At 43.0% G+C, this 19,756-nt stretch overlaps 1 protein-coding gene across 4 annotated transcripts in view; it reads right to left on the minus strand.

Moving 5' to 3' along the window:
• Positions 1 to 19,209, minus strand: part of Lpin2 (lipin 2) — a 97,104-nt gene extending 77,895 nt beyond the window's left edge. Inside the window, exons 1-2 of one of the 4 annotated variants that reach the window (XM_070029490.1) lie at positions 19,060 to 19,209; positions 12,827 to 12,945 (exon numbers count right to left, since the gene is read on the minus strand). Coding sequence is in view for 1 of the 4 variants with exons in the window: in XM_070029487.1 (XP_069885588.1) it covers positions 19,060 to 19,086 (27 nt within the window). In the remaining 3 variants the exon portion in view is untranslated. Of the gene's footprint in view, positions 1 to 12,131; positions 12,372 to 12,808; positions 12,946 to 19,059 lie in introns of those variants that run through there. The other 3 variants (XM_070029489.1, XM_070029487.1, XM_070029488.1) reach the window with 3 other exon arrangements.
• Positions 19,210 to 19,756: the final 547 nt, after the last annotated feature.

Here is a 19,756-nt window from a genome sequence, read left to right on the forward strand (position 1 = left end):
CTCTCCACCACTTTGAGCCACAGTGCAATTTTGGTTTTCTGGTAGTTAATTATTAGGAGATAAGAGTCTCAAAATGTTCCTACTCAGGTTGGCTTTGGACCATGATCCTCAGATCTTAGCCTCCTGAGTAGCTAGGATTACAGGCATGAGCCACTGGCGCCCAGCTATATTTCACAATTTTAAAGATGAAAAGCTATTATGTGATACTGCTTTATGAAAAACAATCATTAACAAGAATAAAAATTATTAGAAGAAAGAAAGAATACCCAGCATTAGCATCTGTGGTCCATTTGAGCTTTAGGTTATGTTTCATTTTCAGATGAATGAACCAGGAAATTAAACACAGCAAAGTTCCTGTTAAGTTAGGAATGCCTATAAACCTAGCTACTCAGGAGGCTGAGATCTGAGGATCACAGTTTAAAGCCAGTCCAGGCACAAAAGTCTGGGATATTATTATTTCCAAATAACCAGTAAAAAGCTGCAAGTACAGCTGTGGCTCAAGCGGTAGAGTTCCAGCTTTGTCAGGATTTTATCCAGTTCATTCACCTGGGACAGTGAACATGTTAACACAAAAAAGCCCTTTTCCATTTCATGGGATAGGACACCAGTGAAAAAATTAGCCAACATTCAGAAAGACCATATTCAGAAGACTCAATCTGCCACCATAATAACACAGGAATATTAGTATATTTTATTTTTTATTTTTTTTTGGGTCCGGTCGTGGGGCCTGAACTCTGGGCCTGGGCACTATCTCTCAGCTCTTCAGCTCAAGGCTAGCACTCTACCATTTGAGCCATAGCACCACTTCTGTCTTTTTTCTTTTTGCTTATGTGGTGCTGAGGAATTGAACCAGGGCCTCATGTATGCAAGGCAAGCGCTCTACCACTGAGCCACCTTCCCAGCCCTATTAGTATATTTTAGTGAAGAAAATAAAACTTAGATGAATGGCAACTCCTTTGTACAACTAAAGATAAAAATGCAATTTAAGAAACTTCGAGTACTTCTGTAATCTAACATATCTGGCACCCATTTATGAAAATCAGTTTGTAGAGAAATGTTAGAGGCTTTATGAACTTATCATAACATTCTTTTTCTTTTAGTTATGTACTCACCTGCATTGTACTAGATACAAAGACTGATTAAATGATGGCAAAGATCACAAGACGTTTAGAAACACATGTAGTACATATAAAATTGTTAACTTTGACCCTATGACAAAAAACATTAATAGGTCAAGGAAGAAAATTTTGTCAATTGTGGGGCTTGAACTCAGGGCCTGACCTATTTTGCTCAAAGATAGCACTCTACCACTTTGAGCCACCTCCAGTTTTTGATTGGTTACTTAGAGGTAAGAGTCTCATGGGGACTTTTCTTCCTGGGCTGACATCGAACTGTGATCCTCAGATCTCAGCCTCCAGAGTAGCTAAGATTCGTGTAAGCAACCGGCTTCCAGCCAAGGAAGAGAATTTAAGCAAGCACACAAAATGGTTTATTATATATATATATATATATATATATATATATATATATATATATCAACTAAATATATTCTCACACTAAACATATAAACAGAGGCTATCTCCAACACAGTTTTTTTGCTTTCTCATTTTTAATCATTTGGTGTTTTCTTCCCAATCCCTCTTCCATTTTGAGACTACTTAACATAAAAGGAGACACTACTTCTGAGCAAGAAAGCTGTATAATTCACCTTTTACCCATGCCCTATAATTGAACTCTTGATATCTCTGGTTTCCCTGGAGCTCCAGCCTTCTGCTGACCTCTGGACCTCTGGGTAATTACAGATCAACATACATCCTCCCTTAATCCCCAGAGTCAGGTATTGTCTTCCCCATTACAAAAGAGGAAACAACTGAATAAACTATGTATCAAAAGTATATTCACACCTATGCTGATGGCTCCTGCCTGTAACCCTAGCAGCTACTCAGGAGGCTGAGATCTAAAGATCTTGGTTTCAAGTCAGCCAGGGCAGGAAACTCCATGAGACTCTTATCTCCAATAAACTACTTGGCACCATGGCTCAAGTAGAGCACTCGCCTTGAGAAAAGAAGCTCAGGGGCAGCCCCAGGCCTGTAGTTCAAGCACTAGGACCAGAAAAAAAAAAAAAAGTATATTCACACATTAACAGAATGTCAAGAAGAATCACATAATCATCTCAATAGACGCAGAAAAGGGTTTTGACCAAATTCAACATCCTTTTATGATAAAAGCTCTGGATAAGCTAGGAATAAAAGGAAAATACCTCAACATAATAAAGGCTATCTATGACAAACCTACAGCCAACATCATACTCAGTGGTGAAACACAAGCTATTTCCTCTAAAATCAGGAACAAGACAATATGATACTGGACTTCCTAGCCTGAGTAGTAAGGCTAATGAAAGATATTAAAGAGAGCCTAGTTACTCAGGAGTCTGAGAGCTGAGGATCTGAGGATCAAGATTCAAAGCCAGCCCAGGCAGGAAAGTCTACAAGACTTTTTTTTTTTTTATTATTGTGAAAATATCGTACAGAGGGGTTACAATTACATGAGCAAGGTAATGAGTACATTTCTTATCAAGCATTGTTGCCTCCTCCTTTGTTTCCCCTTTTCGTCTCCCCACTCCTCCCCCAAAGTTATAAAGCTGATTTTTCGACATAAGGAGTCATATATCTCATTGTTGCAATGGGTCCACCTGTATCCCTATTTAAACAATCTGTTTTTTCTGCAAGACTCTTATCTCCAATTAACCACCTGAATGCTGGAAGTGGCAATGTGGCTCAAGTGGTAGAACTATTCCCTTGAGCTGAAGAGCTCAGTGACAGCGCCCAGGCCCAGAGTTCAAGCCCCACAACCAACAAAAAAAAAAGAAAGAAAGAAAAAAGAAAAAAAAAAAGAAAGACCTTAAAGGAAACTGAACAGGGTAAAAAAGAAGTCAAACTTATCCCTATTTGCAGATAATATTCTCTTATATCTAAAAGACCCTAGAGACTCTACCCCTAAGCTTAGTAAAGCTGATTGATAACTTTGGCAAAATAGCAAGGCACAAAACCCACAAAAATCAGTAGCTTTTCATATACCAACAATGTGCAGACAGAAGGAAATCAGGAAAACAATTCCATTTGCAACAGCCTCCCAAAACATAAAATATCCAGAAATAAATCTAATCAAGTATAATTTCAGGAGGGGAAGGGAAAAAACAAAACGTTTAAATAGGGATACAGGTTGACCCATTGTAACAATGAGATGTACAAGACACTGTTGAAAAACGAACTTTACAATTTAGGTGGGCAGGTGGTGGGGGGGGTGGAGTGTAGTTGAGTAGGTGGAAGTGGGACGGAAGGGATGGTAGGGGAAAAATAAAGGAGGCAGCAACAATGCTTGATAAGAAATGAACTCATTACCTTGCTCATGTAACTGTAACCCCTCGGTACAGTATTTTCACAATAAAAAACATAAAAGAAAGAAAGAAAGAAAGAAAGAAAGAAAGAAAGAAAGAAAGAAAGAAAGAAAGAAAGAAGGAAAGAAAGTGAAGGACCAATATAGCAAAACCTACAAAAATCTGAAGTCAAAGAAGACAGCATGAAGTACAAAGCCCTCCCATGTTCATGCCTCAGCAAAATTAGTATTGCAAAAATGTCCATACTGCCAAAGGCAATTTATAAAACCCATCAAAACTCTGATGTCATTCTTTACTAAGAGAGGGGAAACAATCCCAAAATCCATAGGGAGTCACAAAACACCCCTAATAGCCAAAGCAAACCTGGTGGGGGGAGGGGAGAGCAAAGAAAACAATGCTGGAGGTAACACAACTTCAGACCTCAAAGTTTACTACTAAGCTCTAACACAAAAACAGCTTGGTATAGGCATAAAAATAGTCTGAAGACCAGTGGAATAGACTGAAAAACCCACAAATAAAACCATATTCTTATAGTCATCTGATATTTGACAAGGAAGCCAAAAACCTATGTTAAAAAAGACACACCTCTTCAACAAATGATGCTGGAAAAAGTGTGCATCCATATGTAGAAGACTAGATGCCTCCTCACGCTAAAATGAACTCAATGTGATCAAAGATCTCAATGTCAGACCCGAAACCTTGAAATTACTACAGGAAGAAGTAGGAGAGACATTAGAACTTAGGCAGAAACTTTCTGAATAGAGTTCCAGGGACTCAGTAAATTAGAAAGACTCGACAAATGGTATTGCATCAAACTGAACTCTCTTGCACAGCAACGTTAAAAACAAAAACAAAAACAGCCAACAAATTGGGAGATTGTTACTGGTTATATATCTGACAAGAGTCTAGTATCCAGAATATGCAAGGAGCTCAAGAAACCAACACTCCCCACGAGTCAATAACCCACTTAATAAATGGGCAAAGGAGCTAAATAGAGACTTCTTAAAAGCAGCAAGAATTGCCAATAAACACATGAGGAAATGCTCAACATGCCTGGCCATAAAGAAGACTCAAGTCAAAACAACAGTGAGATTCCATCTTACTCCATTAAGAATACTAACAACAACAAATGCTGGTGGGGATTCAGGGAAAAATTAATTCTGTTGATGAGAATGTAAACTAGTGAAACCACTCTGTAGTTTGATGATTCCTCAAAAAACTAAACAGAACTCCCCTATGATCTAGTAATAACCACTTTTGGGCATCTACCCAAAATATTACAAGTCAGGATATAGTAAAGACACTTATCCAAGTTCATTACTGTACTATTCACAATAGCCAAGTTATGGAAATAGCCCAGATGCCCTATAACAGATAAGTGGATCAAGAAAATATGGTACTCATACATAATGGAATTTTACTCATCTATCAGAATAAGTTACTTGAAGGGAAATGAACAGACCTAGAAAACATTGTCAGACTCAGATACAAAGGGCATATGTGTTCTCTCACTTGTGGAAGCTAGATCTAAAATACAATCATACATGATAACATATACAGGACCTTAAGCATATAGACACAAATGGACTAAAGGATGGTATATTTAAAAGAGAAGTCAAAAGGCAGAACTCCTATGAACAACTAATGAACTGTTTAACAAAATGGATACCAGAAAGCAGCAACATGTTTGGGGGAAGAACAAAGGGCACGGTACATAATGGAGGAAGGGTGTGTAAACACATTCATTATATTCAATGTACATTATGTATAAAATGAACTACTTAACTTGAGAGTAGTGACAAGAAGGGGAAAATGGGGACAAATGATGGAAGGATAACATTGATCAAGATGCATTATGTTCATAACCTGACTTACTGTAATTGTAACCTCTTTGTATAATTACTTAATAATAATAAATAAATAAAATCAAGTTTAAAAAAAAGTATATCCATCAAAACCATGGTGAAGCCTCGCCATACAATTACAACAAACTTAAAAAATGGAAGAATGAGTGATAAGAAAGTAAGCTGGTACCACTCACTGTCTAGTGTGGGTACCAGAAGGAGGGCAGAGCGCTAAATGGGGGTGAGGAATGAAGGAGGATGGATATGGCCCTCCTTAATTTATATGCATATATGAAGACAGAGCAATATAACCTGTGGAAAATAATTTGGGAAGGGGGAGTGAGATAGGGAAGAGGAAGGAAGTGTGATTGACATACTATATGCATGTGCGGAAATGTTACAAAGGAATCCCCTTGTACAACTAAGGGACTTTTTTAAAAAAGGACAATGAATGTCCTTTTTTAAATTTCTTTTTTAAATTTGTTGGGTACTAATAGCTCATGCCTATAATCCCAGGTACTTCAGAGTACAGAGTACAGCTTCGCAACAAAAGTTCATCAATATTAACAGCAAAAAGTTATGCTGGAGGTATAACTCAAGTGGTAGTGTCAGCCAGCCATGAGCAATCAGACAACTAAGCTAAAAGTCCTGAGTTCAAATTCTGGTACCACCTCAAAAAAACTACACTCATAAATCTGGAAGTCCTAAAGGCCTGAATATATTTGTACAAAAAAAAGGTTTTTAAGTTATTCATTTAATCAGTAAGTAAAACTCCATTACAGATATAGTAATTGGTGAGTCAAATGATCTAGTGAAAAAAAAAAGTCACTAGTTCTAAAGGCAAATCTGAAAAAAAAATAAAGGCAAATCTGTTCAGAGAAGTCTGATAGTCAACTGCACTGGTGGCTTTTGCTAGCTATACAATATGTTAGAATAAAGATTTCTGAACAGAGAGGCTGGGAGCCCCATCCAACTCTGACATTGCTTATCTTCGTGCCAGTCCAGGATTAAGGTACATACCTACTCAAATCAGAAACCTACTCAAATCCCTACCAGGGAAATCCCTGAAGAGGACATTATGATGGATACTGACAGATAATGTCTCAAATAATCAAATTTCTTCTGCCCATTTCTTACTTCCAATACTCTTAGGCTAGGTCTGGGAGCAATATTTAGCTTGAGTTCAGAGGCCATGTTGTATGAAAAATTTAGCTTTTGGATACTTGATCCAGTCTAGGCCTAATGACAAGCTCATACAGTGAAAGGTAGACAGAGGAACACCAGATTCATAGTGTTCAACTGGTCCTAGAGCCAGCACCAAGTGTTTGAGGTGGGGACCAATCTCCTTCACTGTTTTCCTGACTCGTTTTCTCTCTCTAGCACAATTGGCCTTGCAAACATATATGATCAAAGAAACCCAAGGCTTCTATTAAGTAGCTGCTATTCCTCTATTACCAGTTTATAGATGCTGACATTAAAGATAGTTTGTTCAGTTCTACCTAATAAAAGTAAAAAAAAAAAAACCCTAAAGTTGATTTGGGGAATGTCAAATAAATGCATCAGAATTGTACATTCTTTGGGCACTGAGGTGAAGAGCAACAGAAGGAGATTACTGCCATGTGGCTGGGTAGCCTTTTTTAAATCCCTCTTAGTTTTAGCATCCTCACCTAGAAATAGGGCTATTATAGAGGTGTTGTGACAATATAAAGCACTTAGCACACTGCTTAGCCCAAAGAAGGCATTCAATCATGTAACTACAGTAATGATGACAATCTTTTACAAACATTAAAAATGTTTAGAAATGTTGAGTGTTCCTAAATAGTAGGCAGCAGCACCATTTGGTGGACTAAGAATCCAAAATTCAAAATTTCTATCATTCAAGCAATGTTAGGTAGGTAAGTTATTCTGAACTAGGTGAGCCACTTGGAAAATTCCATAACTAACGATGAATCCTTTCCTCTAAGCCTTTAGTACACATTTTAAACAACAGAGCTGTTTGTTTAACATTTCTGTCTTATTTCTGTAGAGTTCATATAATTAGCTATTCTGGCTATAATGTCAAATATATCTACCTATAAGTCATCTAAAATAAATGGTAAGAGATTTTTTAAGACATTTAATATGTGGGTAGATATTTTGGAATGTTTGCAAAACAACAACAAAGGTTAACCCTTGTCATGCTAAAATAAAAAGTATATACCTTATGATGTTTCACTAAGCCCAAACATTCCTAAACTTAGGCTAACTTTTAAGAAAGCAAGTCTCTGTACAAGGACACGTTTACAGACTCCATCTGTAGGAAAAACATCCTAATTGAAAAAGAGCTAATTCCGAGCTTTTGATTCATGTTAATTATCCAACTGTCTTACTGGTTCATAGGCGCTAACAATTCAAAATAATTAGAGAGGCCCTTGTTTGCCGCTACCCCAAGCTGACAGGATAGCACAGAAAGCTCCCCTCAGTGTTCCCACTCAGGACACTGTGGGCCCTGTGCCCTGGCAGAGGGCAAGCTGTGCGCTCTGGCTTGCCTCTTGGCTGAGGGCTGGAGCAGACCACTGTTGTATGGCCCAGAAAGGATGATGCTTGCACAACTCACTTCCCTGTGTACCCTGGAACTGTTCTGAAGTACACCACACACTGTGACCCCCTCAGATTGTAGTCGTGGAGATCCCATCAGGCCCACTTAGAGTAGAACAAGAAAGGGAAGCCAAAAGCTTGTGCACAGATATACCATGGTGTGGGAAGCAGCATTAGTTCCCTCTCACCCTGTCCCACTTCTGCCAGGCACAAAGGTTCAAATGCACAAACACATTCACACCTATATACAGTCTCTGCCCATCCAGTGGGGCTCTTGTTCTTCTGCCTTGAAAGCCTTATATACTATGCAGGTGCAGGTCAGAGGGCTGGAAAAGCCTCTGGGATTTGGTGCAAGAAGGACCTCAAATATTGGCTAGACTGTCAGGCATTAGGCAGTGTCTTTCTCAGAGTTTGGTCATAAAGGACAGACTTTTCCCACATAGAAGATGCAGAAGCAGTGTAGAGAGTCTTTTGGGTCACAGGATCCTCCTCCTTGCCCTGGGCAGCTTGCCTACCTCTCCTTTTGAATGCCTCTCACTACTTTCAAGGCCAGTAGGTGTACAGCCTTGGCACAAGCAGAGCTTTCCCTCAAGGCTATGTGGCAGACAGTTGGCCAGGACAGCTCAATCTCCCCTCTTCCCATCTTGTCTAGGAAATTCTATATTCTAACCAGGAAAAATGTACATGGTAGCCTAGACAATGAATAAATACCTCAAACTTCCTCATGCAGGAGAAAAAATTATAATCAAGTTATCAGATGACTCTATACTGAATATGAAGATTTTTTAAAAAGATCATGTTTTGGAAGCTACCTTTCCCCACAATCTATACACACATTTTTCTAATTCATTTATGAAGTTTCTCAAATTATATAAGTGGCCTAAATAATCTAACTAGAATTCTATACGGTCCCTCTTTTAACAGTCACATAAACTATCTTGGTTTGTACAAAGGTAAATGGAGGTAGAAAAAGATGACGAAGTAATGGTTTCACTAGGTTTTCTTTCTTTCTCATCTCTTAATAATAATAATTTTAACATCAACCTAAACTGACAAAGAACATCATTGAAATTTATTATGCAAAGGCTTCAAGAAGAAAACACTTTAAACTGTAGTCAATGAGCCAAATCAGAAAAAAAAAGTTTCTCATCATTTTAACCCTAAAATGAATGTTAAGGGCCTTCCTTATCTTGCTTGCACTGTAGCACAGTTCCTCTCCTAACTTTGTTATTGTTTAGTTTTGAGACCAGGCTTGGATAGGTAGCCCAGGCTGGCTTTGAATTCAACCATCAGACAGGAGGGCCTAGCTTCCTGCTGCAAATCAAAAGCTGGGTCCCAAGGGGAGAAAGAATAAAGTGGCCTGGACACCAACGTATCACTTGAGGGTTACATTGCTGACACCTGGAAAATGAAGTTACCTGGCCACTTCATCTGAACCCCAGGAGTAACTTTCCCTTATGTTTGTCTTGAAAAGTATAGGACCTCACACATGCAAAATGTTTACTGTAATAAACATGTTGCTGGGCTGGGTGGCTCAGTGGTAGAGAGCTTGCTTTGCATATATGAGGCCCTGAGTTCGATTCCTCAGCACCACATACGCAGAAAAAAAAAGCCAGAAGTGGCACTGTGGCTCAAGTGGTAGAGCGCTAGCCTTGAGCTGAAGAGCTGAGGGACAGCGCTCAAGCCCAGAGTTCAGGCCCACAACCAGAGACCCCCCCCAAAAAAAAAATAAACATGTTACTGACAAAGAATCGAATCAAGACAATGGTCGAGGTAGAAATATGGCTTAGTGGCACAGTGCTTGCCTGACATGCATGAGGCTGTGGGTTGGATTCCTCAGTACCACATAAACCAAAAATAATAATAAAATTAAATTAAAAAAAAACAAAGGTGGAAGAGGTAGAGCTAAAATGGTTACCTTTTAGCAAAGCCACCAAGACAACTTCTCATTCAAATACCTAATTACCAAGTCATCACCATAATATTACCGTTGTAGCCTAAAATAAGTGTCTTCAAGCTCTCGCAAGGCTTAACACACCATTTATATGTGTTCTGCCAATTGTAGACCTTGCCTACCAACCTGTCAGTTGTTTCATTATGAAAAAGGCAAATGATAGCTCAGAAGGCCCTGGGGTTCAGCCAGCAGTATAATAACTTCCTTAGCAATAAAGGAAATTAGAAACAGCTAAGAACAGATTTTTAAAATAAAGGTTCCAAACCACTGCCTACCAACTGACAGGGCAGATCAACCCACACATACAAAACACAGCAACAGTTTCTGAGGTCAGAGCAAAAAGGAAATGATTTAAAGATAGACTCAAGTCAGACTTAAACAGAAATCCTGAATGAGGCTGCTTATAATCTTGAGTTATTGTTCTGCTTTGTTATGCATGCAAAGCAGCACAGAAAATAGCTGTTTACATAAAGAACCAAACAATATTTAAACTAAATATTGGTATTTCAGTACTGAAAACCCCCACTTAATGTTCATTTGCCAAAGTTTACCTCTAACCACCTCCAATGTGTGGCACCACCAAGATTATCCACTCAAGACTCAACACTCAGGAAAATTCAGTGAATTCATTTAGGAATCCCCACCAACTCCCAGGACAGGACAAACTGCCTGCTACTTCATAGTTTAATTCAACAAAGTTCTCAGCTTGGTCCTAAGCAGTTTGGGAAACGCTGCCTTCAGGGAGTCTGAGCCCAGAGCTAGGACAGTTCAGTCAGTAAACCAAAAATTACAATGCAGGAGTGGTGAGCACTGCTGTTGCTACAAGAAGGTAGCAATAAAGAAAGCACTGCCCCAGCTGACCCTATTATTTGCTTAACAGTACTTCATTATAGTGCTCAAGGGTTTTCAAATGCTCCCATTTCCAGATCCTCTTATACATAATGCTTCTCTGTTGATTAAAAAATAGAAGAACTCTGTTGTTTCATTTCTAGTGTTGTACATTTATACCTACTAACACTTAAGCAAGGGTATTTCGGCTCGTGGTACCACATTTGATTACACATTTAAGTGGAGGAAAGAAGCCACCCACTCTTGTAATCAGCTTTGTTTTGTGCCCGAAGGGCAGCCACTTCAGGTCAAACCTAGCCAAAGTTAGGAAGTTCAGTGGAAGGGCCAGCTACAGGAGGGTTGTCACCTGGCTCCACCGTCTGCACCTGGTGGCCAGCTCTATCCCCCCCCACCCCACCCATCATCACCTGCCACACTTTTCATTCCTCGGCCACTGCAAACCATCAACCAACCTCAGGTCTTCAACATGTGAACCCTTAAGGGGTTAATGTAACTGGCAAATATTCCAAAAATGGATTTCAAAATTGACTGTGTATCGTCAGAGCATTATAAACTAGCGGGGGGGGGGGGGGACGACTGTATGTCCTAATAAATCTTAGCCCTTAACCAGCATTCTTAACATAGAGCAAACGAACTTTAGCAGGGTCAGGCGAGCCAGCAAAGCAAGAAACTCATTTTCAATAACTGGGAGGGGGACTGTGAGCCTTAAAATTTGCATTAAAAATTAGTCCGGCTGCTGGCTCAGTAATCCTTGGGAGCCTCCCCAAGTATTCAGCCCTCTAGCACTTTCCGAGAGGAAGGGTGATCTCCCTGGCCCCATTTTTCATAATTGTGTCGCCTAAAGGCCATCCCAAATTTGAATGAAAATAATCTCCGTCGGTCGGTTCAGGTGATCCGTGGCATTAAACGCACACACGCACAGACACAGACAGACAGACACACACGCACAGACACAGACACACACACACACACGCTCAAGAAGCCCCTGGGTACAACTGTCTCAACCAAGCGGATACCAATTAAGACTGGCCGGGGGCCGGGGGCCGGAGGGGCCGGGAGGCCGGGGCAGAGTGAACGACTGACACTTGAACCCGGGCCACGGCCTCGGGGAGCGACGGCGGCGGTGGGCAAACGACCGACCCCCGAGAAACACCCGCAACTCGCCGGCCCGGGTCTCTCCGGATCACGTGCCCGGCGCCCCGTCCCTCCGGCCTCCCCGCCGGAGCCGGCTCGGGGGAAACCATCACGCCCCGGAGGCGGCCGGGGCCCCGGGGGCTCTCCCGGATCCTCAGCCCCCCTCCCCTCACCCCCGCGGCGTCCGTCCTGCGGCGGCGGCCGGGGCCGCGTCTACGTGGCGCGGCGGCGGCGAAGCGCGGACAGGGTCGCGGGTAGAGGGCAGCTCGGCCCGCGCCTCCCCGGAGGGCCCCCGGCCTGCCACCCGGCCACCCTGCGCCCGCCAGCTGCGTCCGCCAGCAGCCGGGGGCGCGAGGAGCCGCCGGCGCAAGCTTACCTGAGGCGCTGCGCTCCCGGAGGGCGGCTGAGGGGAGGCAGCGGCGGCTGGACCGAGGTGGCGAGGACCGGCCTCGGAAGGCGGCTGAGGGGGCGGGGTCGGCCGGGGGCGCGCGTGGGGCCGGGTCTCCCGCCGCCGCCGCTGCTACCGTGGAAGCCGCCTGGGCCGCAGCAGAGCCGGGCGGCCCTCATGAATGGGACGCGGCGGCGGCGGCGGCAGCGGCGGCGGCCGAGCGGGCGGCGGGCGGGCAGCGCGCAGGCCCCGCCCTGTCACGTGATGTGAGCTCCCCTTCTCCCTCCCCCGCCCTTGGGGACGCGCGCCGCGCGCCGGCGGGCACGCCCCGGGCCGCCGCCGCCCCGAGAGCGCGTGTGGGTTTCCTGCCCGCTCCCCGGCTGTCTCCTGGGGCGGCGAGCGGCGCGACGACGTCTCCCACTTCCGGCCACGGGAGATTGCATTAGAAGAAAAGTTTCTTCTGCTTCCCCCTCCCCCGGGCACCCTTGCAGCGAGTCACCCGCGAGGACCAGAAAATCCTGACGCTCGGTCACGACGCGGCCGTGAAAACCACTCGAATGCCCCCGCCGGCTCCAGCATGCCGCAGGGTTGTGTCAGCGCCGCAGGACGTGACGGCGTCCACCTTGATCAGTCTCCCCTCCGGCCCCCACAGAACCCCGTCGTACATCTGCTTTCTAAAATACCGACTGCGTGGTGTCCGTGTCCACTGCTTTGTTCAAGTGAGGGGTGGAAGCCCATGAGTAACTTCTCCAGGCAGGTTCATTTCCCAGTGCGCACCCTGAGGACCATGGTTCCCATGGCTCTGAGAAGGATGAAATGAGCATTGATTCAGACCTCCAGCAATGGGCCGAGCAACCGCACAGTTCCTTCCCGGGGATCCAGCCTGCTGCCTGTACCCAGACCCACAGAACCCTTACACTCCCTTCCCCACAAGGCCCTTCTGCCTTGCTTGTGGGTAACTTCCCCCAAAGTGAGCAAGGCCCCACGGAAAAGGATGGTTTCACTTCCCCAAGCACATCAGGGAAAAAAAAAAAAAAGACTGGATCTGGATCTGCTCTTCCAAAATCAAGCCCCCCCCCCCTTCCAGGTCCTACTACCCATCCAATGAATACTGGGGGACTGGACACTGTCCCTTAAGTTTTTTTTTACTCCAGGCTAGTACTCTACCACTTGAACCACACCTCCACGTCTGGCTTTTTGCTGGGTAATTGGAAATAAAAGTCACACAGACTTTTCTATCCTGTCCAGCTTTGAAGCAAGATCTCAGGCTCACAAGTGACTAGGATTACAGGCATAGAGCACTGGCATGCAGCTTCAAAATACACACACACACACACACACACACACACACACACACACACACACACACACACACACACACACTATGGAGAAGTGTTAAGTAAAACCATAGAAAGAATTTATCCCTCAGTTCCTATGTCAACAAAATAGAAACAGGCCTGCTTTGAGAATTATATATGCTTCCTATAGTGTCTAGTATCACTGCTGCATTTTTTTCACCCTTTGTCCCACTATTTCTGTGCTCCCTTTATTCTCCCCCAAACACATAAACACCTAAAGTACAGAAATTTAAAAAAAATAGCTACAAAGGAGAAAAAAACAATAAGAAGTAAAATAACAAAGAAAACCCTCGTTTCAATTTCTTGGAGTTCATTTCAATAAACAAAATTTTATATAATATCTATGCCCATAGATATGCCCATAGCTATTGAGCACTGTGATCATCTCCTAAGAATACCCTCCTTTGGTCTCTAGACCAACATGTCAAATGTCTAGACTCCTGTATCATGTCCAATTATATATTGATTTTTGTCAAAAAGTCCAAATTCTTAAGAGGATATACAGAGTCCTCCTTGCTCCCATTTATCCCCTGGTTCTTTGAGCGTGCATGCTTCAGCAATTCCTTTCATAGTGAGACAACTTTGCCAACATTAACTTCTGTTTAGATCCTTGCATTTTCCCCTTATGAGAATGGACCCAGGCCTAGTGCCTGTCTCAAGAAGTTAGACAATGATGGAATGGAAAGCAGAAGTTGTTTCAATACATTTCCTTCTTGCCTTTTATCTCTCAATCTCTAAACTCATTGAGGAACCTAAGTCAAGAGGGAGCAGCCGTGGATAAAGTCTATCATTGAGGAAATCTGAAAGGGGAGAAGGGATTTCCTAGAATAAGAATCAAGTTTTCCCAGCTTGGGGCTGGAAGACACAAGCTGTCTCCTGTCTGGTGATTCCCAGGAGAGAGGAGCTTTGTTATAGATGAAGATGAAGATGAAGATCTTGTAAGCAGTGAAGTTAATATTTATCCTGGGCCTGGTTGATTTTCAAACCTGTGGTTTTGAAATAAATGAACATTATATTTGTTTAATATTATATATTTGTATATGCTATTTAATTTATATAGTTTTAGGTTCACTGACAGGTAGGTACACATAGTTAGGGGGTACAGTGTGACACTTTTAATTGTACATTTACAGAGTGTATTGATCGACATCAGGCATCTGGTACAGCCATCACCTAGACATTTTTCATTTCTTTGTATTTATCGATTTCTTTGGGTTGAGACCATATAAAGTTCTCTCTAATAATAACTTCAACAACTACTTCTTCTTCTCTTCGTCCATCCTCCTCCTCCTCCTCCTCCTCCTCCTCCTCCTCCTCTCTTCTTCTCTTCTCTTCTCTTCTCTTCTTTCTTCTCTTCTTCTTCTTCTTCTTCTTCTTTCTTCTTCTTCTTCTTCTTCTCCATTCCTCTCTTCCTCCTCCTCCTCCTCCTCCTCTCCTCCTCCTCCTCCTCCGACCTCCTCCTCTTCTTCTTCTCCTCCTTCTTCCCTCCTCCTCCTTCCTCTCCTCTCCTCCTCCTCCTCCTCTCTCCTCCTCCTCCTTCTCCTCCTCCTCCTCCTCCTCCTCCTCCTCCTCCTCCTCCTCCTCCTCCTCCTCCTCCTCTCCTCCTCCTCCTCCTCCTCCTCCTCCTCCTCCTCCTCCTCCTCCTCCTCCTCCTCCTCCTCTCCTCTCCTCCTCCTCCTCCTCCTCCTCTCCTCCTCCTCCTCTTCTCTTCTTCTCTTCTTCTTCTTCTTCTTCTTCTTCTTCTTCTTCTTCTCTCTTCTTCTCTCCTCCTCCTCTTCCTCCTCCTCTTCCTCCTCCTCCTCCTCTTCTCCTTCTCCTCCTCCTCCTCCTCCTCCTCCTCCTTCTCCTCCTCCTCCTCCTCCTCCTCCTCCTCCTCCTCCTCCTCCTCCTCCTCCTCCTCCTCTTCTTCTTCTTCTCCTTCTCCTTCCCTCCTCCTCCTCCTCCTCCTCCTCCTCCTCCTCCTCCTCCTCCTCCTCCTCCTCCCCCCCCTCCTCTTCCTCCTTCTCCTCCTCCTCCTTCTTCATGTGTATTCTGGCCCTAGCTCTTGACCTCGGCCTGGGTGCTATCCCTGAGCTTTTTTCCTCAAGGCTAGCAATCTGCCAATTGAGCCACAGCTCCACATCAAGCTTTTTGGTGGTTAATTGGAAGTAAAAGCCTCATAGACTTTCCTGCCCAAACTGACTTTGAACCACAATTCTTAGATCTTAGCCTCCTGAATAGCTAGGATTATAGGTGTAAGCCACTGACCCTCTACTAGTAAGTTTGAGATGGACAATTAGGTGATGTCAATCATGATTACTCTCTTGTGCTGCAGAATATTAGAAGTTATTTTGTTTCTCTTTTTTTTTCCCTTTGGCTTTCTCTCTTTTTGGTGCTAGTACTGGGATAAAATACTGATCTCATAGAAGTGACAAGTAGACTAGTGGTTAGCAGGATGTTGGGGAGAGAGAAATGGAGAGAGGATGTGAACATACTATAAGTAACTTCTAAGGTAGGTGCTGTGGCTCATGCCTATAATCCTTGTTACTCAGTAATACGAGTATCATGATTTGAAGCCAGCCTGGGCAGAAAAAATCTATGAGACTCTTTTCTCCAATTAACTACCAAAAAGCCACAGGGGAGCTGTGATAGAGCTCCAGCCTTTAGTGAAAATGCTAAGGGATAGGGCCCAGGCCCTGACTTCAAACCCCAGTATCGGCATAAATGAATAAATAAGCATATAAACGTGGAATTCCAGATTCAACGTAATAGTCAAGAAAAAAAAGTATACCCAGAAAAGTCATTAAAGTAGATTGCTTATGCACCCTAAGCCCAGCCTCAAAACATTTTGAAACCGTTGTGCCATAGAGACCATGTTTTCTGAGCACAATTCAATGAAGATAAGAGCTAATTGCTGGTATTTATCAATGTGAATGATTTTATATATTGACTTCAGCAACATTGCTGAACTCTCACATTCATCTCAATACATTGTGTATATGTTGAGTTGTTACATATACATTTGTATCATGTAATTTCTTACTTTCTGATTCAAATAGATTTTAGTTCTTGCCGTATTCCACTACTTAGGATCTCTCATACACCATACACTACATTTGTTGTTGGTGGTGATGATCCTGGGGCTTAACTCAGGGTCTGGGTGCTGTCTCTGAGCTTTTCTACTCAAGACTAGAGCTCTACTACTTTGAGCTACAGCTCCGCTTCCAGTTTTCTGGTGGTTAATTTTTGAGCTACAGCTCCGCTTCCAGTTTTCTGGTGGTTAATTGGAGATGACAGTCTCAAGGATTTTCCTGCCTGGAATGGCTTCCAACTGCAATCCTCAGATCTCAGCCTCCTGACTAGCTAGGATTATAGGTGTGAGCCACCAACACCCAGCTTCATACACTACATTTTTTTAGTGTTATTGTATGTCTACAAACTGTGATTCCCTTCATCACTTATAAGATAAATACAGTATGTCTTAGAACTTCCCTAACTCTTTGCAAAGGAATGACTGCTTTTCAACAGAACATTACAGATGTTTTTATGCTACATCCTTCTGAATGATAAAGAAGACATAGTTACACATAAAATGGGTCAGAGGGCAAAAAGAAACAGCTGAAGCTGAAAACTTTTCTAATAAGTCATTCATTCCATTTAGACTTGCTTACCTCCTCCCCCTCCCCCATCTCCATCCTTTCACCTTTCTAGGATGGAACCTAAGCTTCATACATGCTAGTCAAGTATTCTCTCAGTGGGTTACTACCAGCCCAACCCTGATTGTCCTCTTTGAAATTGGTGGAAATAATTCCCAGTCCTGACAACGAAGATTCTTCCAGTCATACCATGAGCTTTCCTTATTTTCACTACCCACGTGCTGCCAGCTCGTAAAATTAGAGACCATGGAATCAATCAATATGTCTGCCACAGGAGCTGAAATCCCCTCTCATTGTCACACTGCTTCATTCCTTAGGCCACCATAGTACATTATGATTGAGGCAGACTCATTCTCGGACCAGCAGTTGAGACAATTGTCCTATCCAACAGGCAAACCTTCCTGAAATCACTTGATGTCACCTAGGAGACAGCCACTGCCTTTTTCAGTTTTCAACTGGATGTTTGGAGAAAATATATCCTGTGTCCTATAGAAGGATTTTTCATCCATACTACAGTAGGAAGTGCTTGAAAAGCTGCTTTCTTTTCTGAGAAACATTGACTACTTACTTCGACCTACAAATAAACTGGTAACTAGATCAAGGCTAAGAAGTTCAGACTTTTCCATTTTGTATCTATGGACTTTGTTTCTCTTCTGCAGTCACTTTGCAGCCCTCTTGGAAGCCAGGACATGACCACTTTGCCAGGCACAATGACTTATTTATTTACTTTATTGTTATACTTGAAACAGCATATCTAATAGCATCATCTCTCTCTGTCTCTGTCTGTCTGTCTCTCTCTTTGTCTCTGCCTGTCTTTGTCTGTCTGTCTGTCTGTCTGTCTGTCTGTCTGTCTGTCTCTCTCTCTCTCTCTCTCTCTCTCCTTCACCCTCCTCCCCGTCAGTTGTGGGGCTTGAACTCAGGGCCTGAGCCTCTTTGTGCTCAAAGCTAGTGTTCTACTACTTGAGCCACAGTGCTATTTCTGGTTTTTCAGTTGTTAATTGGGAAAAAAGAGTCTCATAGGGACTTTTCTGCTGGGGCTGACTTCAAACAATCATCAGATCTCAGCCTCCTTAGTAGCTAGGATTACAGGCATGAGCCACTGGCACCAGACACTCCTTTCTCTTTTTTAAGGGCTGGCTTTGAACTTTGATCTTCAGATCTCAGCCTCTTGAGTAGCTAGGGTTATAGACATGAGCCCCCAGAATTCAGCTTTTTAAAAAGATTAATGTGTGTGTGTGTGTGTGTGTGTGTGTGTGTGTGTGTGTGTGTGTGTGTGTGTGTGTGTGTGTAGAGTTGTACAAAGGTGTTTCAATTCAACATATCAACTTATGAATACAATGCATCTCGGTCAATGCCACCCCTTTCCATCATTCTCTGCCCCCCATCTATCCCAACTCCACCTTCCCTTTAGCACCTGGTTCCATTTTCATATATGTACATTGAGTATCGACTTTATTTGCTACCATTCCTTATGTCAATGACACAAAGTATAATAAGAGCCCACCTGAACAATCCTGACAATGGACTGTTACACTATCTTTGGTCACCTCTGAATATACCTGTGACTTGGGACTCTTTTAAGGTCGTATACCTTTCTGATATAATCCCAGTTCTCCCTATTTAACAAATGTCTGTACCTCCAGAAGACAGCTGATGAAATACTGAAGTGCTGTCTTTCTGTGGCTGCCACGAAATAAATCTCCTTCCTCTGTCTTTCATCAAATCTCTTTATTTGTCCTATAGGAGTTAGTGGTCTTACTTGACATGTGAAACTCCTGGAGTTTGGCCTGAGGTTTAAAGTCTCTAGTTTTACTGTGAAAGACAAAGCCTTCATCAGTTTGTATTTACATGCTAACCAAACAAACAATGAGAATCAGAGTTTTAGACACTAAGAGAGGCAGAGAGACTTTAAAAGACACTCACCTGAGAAGGCTGCTGCCCATAGAGCATTTGGGAGTTCAGGAACAGAGCAGATTCATAGCCAGGACTGTGAGACCAGCCTGGAAAACTCCGTGAATATTAACTTTCCTGTTCTTCCAGATTGCTTGTCTCAGCAGCTACTGTCTTAATTTCTTTTCAGAACAGCCACTAATTTGAATGGAATGTCTGTACTATTACAAATTGTTCTTAAGAATGTGTCGCCAGAGGACACTTTAAACTCTTGCAAACAAACTTCAAAACCCCTCCTTGCTTTCTGCTCAGGTTCAGGACATTTGTTCTGTACAATGGCTGGGCTGAGGCGTCTCAGGAAAGCCCATCTAAGCGAAGTGTTCCTGCTCCTTCCTGCCCCCACCCCTCCCCATTTTCTCCCTCGTGACAGTTCTTTTAACTACATTAGTTTTTTTAGCCATTTTTACTCTCTCCCTCTCTCTCTCTTCTTTGTACGTCTCTAAGTGACTCACTAATAATAGACAAATTTCTTCCACTGCTAGAAAATTGGAGGAAGGGTGATGAAATGTATGGCTTTATAGATTGTTTTGATTTTGTTTTTGGAGACAGGGTCTCCTAACTAGGCCATTCTGCCCTGGAATTCTGGATCTTTCTGTAGGCCCATCCTGAGTGCTGGAATTACAGGTAGATGTCACTATGCCCAGTTTATTTTCTACTGTTAGACTTGTAT

Source organism: Dipodomys merriami, unplaced genomic scaffold (assembly GCF_024711535.1).
Source record: "Dipodomys merriami isolate MVZ:Mamm:240054 unplaced genomic scaffold, mDipMer1.0.p SCAF_2, whole genome shotgun sequence".
Lineage (NCBI taxonomy): Eukaryota > Metazoa > Chordata > Mammalia > Rodentia > Heteromyidae > Dipodomys > Dipodomys merriami.